Raw genomic sequence first — 10393 nt, 5'->3', positions numbered from 1 at the left:
ATTCATGGTCATTCTCATCATTTTTGTTTACTTTTTTATGTGCACTATTACTTATTATTATATTTAACTCATCAAAATCAACCTCAACATAAGTATTTTAAGTGACATAAAAATTTATATTTTCTAACTCGGTAAATGGAGCAACTCAATATAGATCAACTAACTCATCCATTTGAAAGACATTGTCTCTCTCAATCACTTTATCATTACCATCTTCAATTACTTAGACATGACTTCTAGGTTTTGTTTTGACAACAGATAATCAAGCAATTATATTATGATTTTTTCTAAAGAAAAGATTGTGTGTACAATACACTTATTCGCATTGTTTGGAAAAAAAAAAAAAAAAGCATCATTGATGTTACAAAGTCTACTTTTTTTACATTAACAAATATTATCACCTTAAAAATAAATAAATAAATAAATTTATTAATAATATAATTATCACTAATATATTCAACTATTTATATAAAAAAAAATGAATTCATGATCCAATAACTAACAGACACTTCATATGTTAAAACACGCATATTAAATCTTAATTGTCAACTAAACCATAAAATTGATAAAACAATAGTAAGTACTTAACTAACAACCAAATATTTATTCAAATAAAAAATAAATAACATCAAGTGATACCCATCATTTCTTCAATTTTAACACACATAAGTTTCCAACAAAAAACCCATAATTGACTTAAATTAAGTGGAACTCAACTAATTGTCCATCATTTACTCACTTCAAACATATTCAACCTAAATTAATATATTTAATTATAATCAATTTGATACAAAATCATTTCCCTAAATTTATAACTTAATTAACCATACAATTGACAAAAAAAAAAAAAGATAATTGATACACATTAAATTGCCCATCATTTCTTCAATTCTAACACTACTAAGTTATAAAATCACACTCAATTTCATCAAGTGAAAAACTAAATCCACTTTCTCAAAACCCAAACAAATTCTAAAATACAAACAATACATTAATACAACAAAATTATAAAATAAGTAAAACATTTAAATACATATGTAAACTACAAATTCAACAAACAAATTTTGAATAAATTAACTTTAAACATAAATGGGTGTTAGAAAAATAGACGGGTTTTCTCATTTATGGAGTGAAGCTTGATAAAAAATGGAACCAATGGAGGGAAGTTGTGTCGATACTGAAAGGTTAGGTTGCTAAATTTTAGAGGGGGCTATTAGAAATTTAAGGAAATTAGGGTTAGGGTTTAAATTGGATTTAAGAAGAAGAAGAAGAAGAAGAATAAGAAATGGAGGGTAGAGAGAATTTTGGGTTTTAATTCCCTTTGAAATTGTTGATGAGAATTTTATTGGCAATTCAGTCAGCAATTTAACACGTTAGAAATACTAATAAAATTGTTTTAAATTTTTTTTATTCCATCATTGATTTCATTGAAAAACACTAATAGAAGTTTTTTATTATGATCTTTGTCGGTAAACTATGACAAGATAATTTTTTTATTTTCATTTCTATTGTTATTTTTTAATTTTCTAGTAGTGTTAATTTGGGTGTTGGGAATGTGCCTTTTTGTAAAAGTAAGTGAATTCAAATTGGGTTGCTTTGATCCCTCATAGTCTCAATGCATATGAATGAAGGCCTTAAGATTCATTTTAATTGTTGTATGTAGCGCGTATGGCATGGCGGGATGTCAACGAGTCACCACTTAGTTATTAATTTGGTTGGGGGTAACTAGGAGACTCGGGTGGACTGGTCTTATCTGAAATTCCAGGGTAAGGAACTAGTTATGGCTAGGAAAGGTATTAGTACCCTTAGCACATCTTACCTAAGATAAGCTACATTATATGATCTAAATGTGGTTTAAAAGTATTGATGGATTCCTAACCAGTGATCAATCTATGGTTCAGAACAAAGATTTACGCTCATGAATAAATTTAGCATTTTGAAATTATTATGGACTTATATGCTTAGATAAATTCTTATAGAAAGAATCTATATAGGTCCCCTGGCTAGGTTCACCTATCCTGAGAGGCGAAAGTGCTTTACATAACTCGTATATTATGGTGAAAAATAATTCCAATTAAATTTGGTAAACATCCAAAATAATTATTAAAATTTTCTAGTCAACTCATGGTCCTTAAATATCAGTGTACTTGTAGGTCAAACATTTATACCAAAATGTTAACCAATAATTTTTAGGAATTTAAATTTTTAGGGTTATCGAAATATTGGTGAAATCCTTAAGGAATTTTACAAACTTAATGTAAAATCCAAAAATGCAAAAATACAAAATCTTCTAAAACAATGCTAAAAATATTTTTTTTCTTGTTTTTAAAATGCAATTTTTATAAGGATTGGTTCATATGCAACAAGTCAAAAAATCATTAAAAAAAAAAATTTTACCCTACCAAGTTGACGTAAAACTTTTGGTTCAACCATAAACAGAACCAAAGTTCATGGTTTAACCCAAAAAACAAACCAAAACCTAAACCAAAATCTAAAATGAATCAAACTAAAAAAACTCAGAAACTCTATCAAAACGGATCAAAACCTAGAAAAACAAAGAATATTGAAAACATTCAACATAAACGCGGCAACATGAATTTCAAGTCAGACCATATATGGATAAACTAAGGACACAAATATGTTAGAAATCATGCAATGATCAATACTTTAGAAATCATGCACTTCGATTATCACTTAAAAACTATGATTTTATCAAAATAAGTTTTGGTTCATAATCAAAACCCTATGATTAAAACCTAATAAAAACATATTATTGATGTAAATAAACTCTATATTATTGATTAATCAAGTTTCCCAAAGGGTTTTGTGTAAAGAATTGAACCAAAATTGATCCAAATGATAGAGTTAAGGCAATGTTCTATCCAAAAACAAGAACAACACTGCCCAGCAAACACAGAAATGAAGATCAAGCTACCAAACCCAGAAAATAGCCTTTTATGCCTTTAAAACATGCTTCCTTAGTTCCAACAAACCACATCACCATAACTATTAACTTAGAGTTCCTTTATCAATCATTTCTTCCATTTTCCTCCTTTTTGCTCTGATTTTCCAAGGGTGTTTATAGGGTTTTGCTCGGATTTTTGATTAATTCAAACATAAACTGATCAAAAATTAGCCCTTTGAACAAAATAAGAGGGTTTTGGGAGTACATTTTATAGATGTGAGCTTTGTACTTGTATTGGTTTTACAATGGTGTTTTGCAACAAACTTGGTTTTTGTTTTTGTGGTTTTCCAAACTTAGAGACCAAGAAGCATATTTATAGCATTTTGATCTTGAGAGAAATGTGGACAACATTTGATAAAAACCCATTGAAAAGGCTTGAAGTGTGAAAATACAAAAAATATTATATAGTGGTTTTGTGAAATTGTTATCAAAACCATCGATGACTGAGTTACCCCACTTTCAAGGTTTCGTCAGAGCAACTCTAATATAAATGTCATTGAAGACCACCTGATCTTGGTAGAGGAGAAGCATACCTTTCATTTGGATCCATCCTTACTCAATTTCAAGGTCTGTAGCTCTACTTTTATTCGTTTAAAAGTGTTAACTCAATTAGCCTATAATAAAAAAAAAATGCAGTGATATTGGTTAATTAGGGACAAGATGTTGAATTTTTTTAAAAAACAAAAAGGGTTGTAAGTGTTTAATGATAATAACTAATCTTTATGGATGAGATTTTTTCAGTTGAATGCACGGTGGTGTTTCTAAGTGTCGATGTCTTGTTAGGTTCAAAAGAAGCCCTAAATCATATTAGATCAAGATTTGGATTTGTGAATCATTAGATCGACCAGTTAACTCAGACCTGGTTGAATAACTATGGTTTATTCAAACTTTTTAATAAATTAAAGTTATGTGTTACATTATGAATAGCAACGATATATATTAATTTAACAGAGAGAGCGGCAGGTTGGTCAACTATTTGAACCCTCCGGATCTTTCCATCTATCATTATATAATCAAGTTCCAGTTTAACAACTCATTGCTCAATCCCACATGCCAATGCTACTGTATGGATAAGTTGATGTGCTTGTTAGGTTTTGACTTGTTAAAATTCAGTTATCAATAATTGGTAGTGGGTAATTTTGCCTTTATTTTTGACTTGTACAATTTAGCTTTCGCCATTTAGCAAGTTTTTTTCCCTCTCAAGAGCAGGACGACGTCCATGATAAGGACGTTTTGTTTGGATATTAATTGTTGAACCCTAATTGATCAGGCTCGGTAGCTAGCTAGCAAGCTACCACCCGTTGTTTCTGCCATGTTCGAGGAACCAGATAAACAGGCTGTTAGAGATCACAGCCCCACAGCCATTAATCTTGATGAGTTCTAAATTCTCTTTCGTATACCCTTTAGATGAGGACCACAGGATGAAAGAGGAAGGGAGGGAGCCTGCACTTGCACAGCAGCACTTTATAAGAGCTTATTTTCAGGCTTGTAATTAAGATCAAAAGAAACCATAATATGTTCGCGTTATCTGTTAAAAATATTGTCAGCAAGGCGTATTATATACTAGCTACTTGATTCGTGTTTCAATACGGGTTGTAATATACATGATATTTTGATATATTTCAAAATATAAATCAAAAAATTTATGAAAATATCTAATTAAATATGTCAATAACCAGATATCTCTTAATCAACTGTTTTAGATTTTGTTGATGTTAGGTAAATTTGTTGTTTTAATATGCATGAAATTTTGTTAAAAAATGACTGACCCGGAACAATATTTTAATGATGAAAGAACCCCCCCGGAAAAGAACACTTAATATCCGCCATTACTCGAGCATTTGTTTATTTAGATGGTCCAAATTTAATACCTGTTTTCTTAATACAGTGAAGATAACAAATAAGAAATTAGTTGGTCAGCTCTAGTTGCTTGTTGCAAGTACTGTGTACAGCTCAGATTGAGAGAGGGACTTGCGATGCATTTATGATCCCTGCTCTGGGTGGCTCCTAGCCAAGTTCTGATCTAGCTCCATCTTCACTTCTTTCTGCGTCTCTTCCTCTCAAAAATCTCAGAGAGAGAGAGAGAGAGAGAGAGAAAGGAGGTCCACTTAGGTCCCCAACCTCCACTACTGGTGTAGAAATGCAGCAACATTAAACTTTAAGTAATTACCTTGGAAACCCATAGTCGAGGCATCAACGCCTCACCCAGCTCCATGTATTAATATCTCACAGTATCTATAGCAACAGTGTCTTCTACTATTTCATAGTTTCTTGAAAGAGAGAAGGGACCCTTCTCTCTTTGTGAAAGGTGCAATGGCAGTTCAAACAAAATCCCATCTCCTGATCTTGTCCTTGCTTCTCGTATCTTCACTCACCACCACCATTGTTGCTTTGAATAGAGAGCAAGAACTAGATCGAATCTCAGCTCTCCCTGGTCAACCAGCAGTCACGTTTTCACAGTTTTCTGGCTATGTTACTGTCAATAAGAAACATGGGCGTGCACTCTTTTACTGGTTGACAGAAGCTACAGCAATTCCTGACAAGAAACCTCTCGTTCTTTGGCTCAATGGAGGTCAGTTAACTTAACTAGCTAAATTATACTCTTCCTTGAATGTACCTTGTATGCTTTCTTGGCCATCATCTTGACATGAACCTGTTTCCATTGAAGTACACAGCATAAATTATCAAGCTATATATCCTCGCTAGGAAACGAGAAAGAACAGTGTTAACTGGGATCAAATCAATTGTGATTTCTACTGCATTTTTTTTAATTAATTCCATAGCTTGATATGGTTGACTTTAAGCAGAAGTATCCTTCAAGGATTCGATCGTCTTCCCTTTTTGTTTTGGAAACGAGTTTAAAAAAAGAGAGAGATGCAAGCAAGTAGCAGTCAAAACCATTTTCAACTATTCCATGAAGCTAATTAATTACTCGCTCTATCTCACCATTTATGATTTGGTGTGAGTTAAGCAAGGATCTTTAATAGTTATTTGCTGATGTTATTTTGAATAATAATGCCTTTATGAATAATGATGATCCAAAATATTTGTGCCTCTCAATAAATGAAGGAAACGTGCATGCCAAAGTATAGTCCCACTCCTGACCTCTTGCTCATGACGACATGCCCACTAGTCAGTCAACAACACATAACACACTCTGTCCTGGGCCTTAATTCCCGCCCCCATTCTATCAGTATTTTTGCATGATGAAATTTACTAATGTCATTATTAGCCTTTGAAGAATGGAAAAAACGACTGTATAGGTTCAACAAAAACCCAAAAAAAAAAGCCAAATGGGCTCTCGTGATCTCTCTGTCTGTGACTTTTTAGGGTTTTATTCCACCTTTAGAACAGCCGCCCCAGTATCTCATAAGGGCCGAGCACCGTGAGTTTTCAGTCACTTTCTTTCGATTTTTCTCTCTCTTTTTTGTGATTCATAGAGTAAGCAAAAGAAAGCACCCCCCCAAAAAGGCACCATAAAGTGAACCAACTTTTTTATGTCGTCAATGGTTTCCATATTATTATTATGAGTTTCCAAGAAAAAGGATGCTTCCCTCTCTTTTTCACTGGTGTTTTTGTCTTGCTTGTTTGAGTTGACCTCGATCGTTCAGACAAGGAATAAAAAGTAGTGGAAGATAGAAACTTGTGGCAACTATGAGTCTGTGTAACTTCTTTCTTTGAAGCACGCGCATTCAGAAGAAGAAATGGTCACGATGATTATGATGGTGGTGGTGGTGGTGGTGATGATGATGGTTCCTGGTGACCTACAAATGGAGGAGGAATTTGAAAATTCTCAGATCAAGACAAAGCACTAGAAAGAAAGAACAGCAACAGTATATAATATTAATGTGGGACGGGAAATGCATTTCAACAACTAATAAAGTGACATTTGAACTTACCGAAATTTGTTCAATTATTGACATTTTAGAATAAAGAGTACTACTGGAAATTTTTGCTCTGTGATTTGGAGGTTAAAATTTCCTTTATATATGTTTTTTAAAAGTAAATTTATTTTGAAAAAATTATTAAATTAATATTTGTTTATGATTTTGATATGTTGACATTAAAAAAATTTTAAAAAATTCCATTTTATTTTTTTTCCTCTTTTATTTCTTAATTTTACCCATTTTTTGTGAATAATTCGTGCATTAATTTAGTGCAATGGGAAACCAATAATCTTAGTTCCTACCTTTTTCTTAATACTGATATATTATGCCTAAGTAATTTTAAATTGCTTCCGGTCATTATTTCCATATCTAACTTCAACTTCCAATATTTAAGTATGGGAAAAATAATTAATCACAGGGATCTCGATATTTAATCATGTGTGTGCAGGACCAGGTTGTTCATCAGTTGCATATGGAGCATCAGAAGAAATCGGACCGTTTCGGATAAACAGAACTGGTTTATCTCTTTATATGAACAAATATTCATGGAATAAAGGTAATTAAAAACTATGATGCAATAATATATTTTTTTTATTTCTTTTTCATAGGAAACATTGTATATTTTTTTGATGTTGTCACAAACTCCAATAGCTTACAAATAGAGTTTTCAAATTGGATAATTAGTTAATTAATTGGTGCCAATAATCTTACCCATTCTCCGGTCAAGATGGTTAATAACTTGTACTTAGTACTTAGTAAACCAAAACAACTTGTGGCTAATACCTGCAAAAAGTTTTTTTTAATGGATGTGGAAATTCTCTGATTTTTAAATAAATATTTTTTAGAGAGAGAAAGTATAGTAATATTCTAGAGAGAGATGCTCTAAAATCTATAAAAGTTTATCTTATGGGATGAAAAGTTAATTTTCAACCCTTATCTAAATGGTTTAGGGTTTATTTATACGGTTATACCCCTTGACCCTTAGTGTTTTCAGAAACGAGAAGGACTAAAAAGTTTTCTGCTTTCGATGATTTTAATGAAAGACAAATATAAAAGTTCCCTGCTTTTAATGATTTTAATGAAAAACAAATATCTTTTATATATAATTAATGAAATAATAAGTATTGTAGGTCTCTTAAATAGAAAAATAACTAGTTTGACTAATCATCAAGCTCGGGTCCTTTAGATTTGACATATTTATCAGACTCGCGCTGCATTGAACCTGGCTAACTGTTGAACTCAAGTCCTTTGTATTTAGCATATTTATCATATCAATTTTATTTTTAAGATCTTTTCTATTTATAAAAATTTATAACAAAAAAAAATATTAACTCATCAACTTTGTTGAAGTTTTCTCATGTTGAAATCATTGTGCTTTATATGTTTACAGAAGCAAATATTCTTTTCCTGGAGTCACCAGCTGGTGTGGGATTCTCATACACAAACACAAGCTCCAATCTTAAAGATTCTGGCGACAAAAGGACAGGTTTATTATATTATATCATCTATAATACTTACTACATTTACTGACACAGATTTAATTGGTCATGCTCATCTCATGTGATCGTAAGTTTCCCTTTCATGACACAGCTCAAGATGCTCTGGTTTTTCTTACAAGATGGATGTCAAGATTTCCTCAATACAAATATAGAGAATTCTATATTGCTGGTGAAAGTTATGCAGGTATTTAAGCAGCAATACATAAAGAAACTAAATATTTGTTTCTTAAGAATCTTGGGATACTGATACCTTTGTTTAGACTAATGTTCTAATCTTATTTTCATGTGCTTAGGGCATTATGTTCCCCAGTTGGCAAAGAAAATCCATGATTATAATAAAGCATATCCACATCCCATCATCAATCTCAAAGGATTCATTGTGAGTGAAATATATATTTGCAAATTTGAAAAATATCGGAGGGCTGAGTTGACTGCAAGCTCAAGAAAATACTAAGTTTCAAGCGATCAAATGTTTCTACAGGTGGGAAATGCAGTCACGGATAACTACTATGATAGCATAGGAACTGTTGCGTTTTGGTGGACGCATTCAATGATATCGGATCGGACCTATCGAGCAATTCTTGACAATTGCAATTTCACGGAAGACACAACCTCTAACAAATGTGATGATGCTGTGGCTTATGCAATGAACCATGAATTTGGGGATATTGATCAATACAGCATTTATACACCATCCTGTATGCAACTGCCAAACAGTACTGTAAGGCTGAAAAATACTCTGCTGCGCAGAAGGGTTTCTGGTTATGATCCATGTACTGAGAAATATGCAGAAAAATACTTTAATCGACCTGAAGTGCAGAAGGCAATGCATGCTAATGTTACTGGAATTCCTTACGAGTGGACTGCTTGCAGGTATATCGTGGTTCCTCTGCCAACTTTATATTTTTTGCAATTGAAAAAAAAAAAAAAAAACACTGAGGAAATGATACTCTGCTTCTTCTTTGATCTGCATGATAAAAATTTTTATTTGGCAGCGATGTTCTTATTAAAAACTGGAAGGATTCTGAATCTTCTATGTTACCCATATACAAGGATCTAATTGCAGCTGGTTTAAGAATCTGGGTTTTCAGGTAATTTTTTGATGTGTTCCAGTTGACAAATATATCACTGGTTAATTATGTTGTTGATATTAATTTGTTAAACGGAAAGATACAGTTTTCCAAAAGTGAAAGGTGTCGAATCACATAAATAACTATCGATTGAACGTCTTGTTTTTTGGATTGCAAATTCTGTTACCGTAAAAGATAGGGCTCTAGAGAAGTAAAGTGTCTGACTGTCAATGGGGAGTTTCCGATTGGTTGTCTGGAGTTGATACTGAACTTTTGGGCCATCAACATATGTTTTTCACATCCACTAGCCATGGCAGAGTGATGGAGTTTCATAGGTTACTTGATGACTTCGTTTCTCTCTTGATGCAGTGGTGATACAGATTCGGTGGTTCCGGTGACTGCCACCAGGTTTTCCCTCAGCCACCTTAATCTCCCTGTTAAAACTAGGTGGTATCCTTGGTATTCAGGAGACCAGGTAATGCACAAAGTGTCTCATGAGAGTAGTTTTTAACTGCTCTTCAAGTTTGATTTTAGTTACTATTTTATAGCAGAATCAACTTACAGTTCAACCTATGATGCAGGTCGGAGGATGGACAGAAGTTTACAAGGGGCTAACCTTCGCAACTGTGAGAGGAGCAGGCCATGAAGTTCCCTTGTTTCAACCTAGAAGAGCTTTCATTCTTTTCAGATCATTCTTAGCCGGAGAAGAATTACCCAAATCTTGATAAAAGCTGGAGAGACGGTGGCGAGAGATTGAAAGTGCCTGATCTGTGGAGCAATCCATGAACAAGTAGAGATCCCATGCAAATGATGGGTGAGGTAGCTTGCTAGGGTAGGGTTCCTTCATTCAAAGTAAGAACTATGTTTTGAAGGCAACTTCTTCTTGTCTAATTGTCGTTTCAGATGGTCACTGAATCAAATGCCATACCATCTATAAATATCCATTAATGCAAGCAGAAGAGTTTTAAGGTT

General features: G+C 32.8%; 1 protein-coding gene across 1 annotated transcript; it reads left to right on the top strand.

The window, feature by feature from the left end:
* Positions 1-4865: 4865 nt before the first annotated feature.
* On the top strand, positions 4866-10393 carry LOC118043860 (serine carboxypeptidase 24). Its single transcript, XM_035051957.2, has 9 exons — positions 4866-5537; positions 7301-7408; positions 8243-8338; positions 8443-8535; positions 8645-8730; positions 8833-9224; positions 9347-9442; positions 9791-9896; positions 10003-10393. The coding sequence occupies exons 1-9, from the start codon at positions 5279-5281 to the stop codon at positions 10144-10146; spliced, it is 1380 nt and encodes a 459-aa protein (XP_034907848.1). The 5' UTR covers positions 4866-5278; the 3' UTR covers positions 10147-10393.

This window comes from Populus alba, chromosome 6, assembly GCF_005239225.2.
Source record: "Populus alba chromosome 6, ASM523922v2, whole genome shotgun sequence".
NCBI classification, from domain to species: domain Eukaryota; kingdom Viridiplantae; phylum Streptophyta; class Magnoliopsida; order Malpighiales; family Salicaceae; genus Populus; species Populus alba.
The sequence above is the reverse complement of the archived record's forward strand: the minus strand, read 5'-3'. Positions and strand labels throughout refer to the sequence as shown.

Excerpts from the sequence above, each read along its gene's own strand:
- LOC118043860 (XM_035051957.2), top strand. The coding sequence starts at position 5,279 with ATGGCAGTTCAAACAAAATCCCATCTCCTGATCTTGTCCTTGCTTCTC. Across the intron at positions 8,536-8,644 it reads TGCTGGTGAAAGTTATGCAG|GGCATTATGTTCCCCAGTTG; the intron begins GTATTTAAGCAG and ends TCATGTGCTTAG. Across the intron at positions 9,225-9,346 it reads TACGAGTGGACTGCTTGCAG|CGATGTTCTTATTAAAAACT; the intron begins GTATATCGTGGT and ends TTTATTTGGCAG.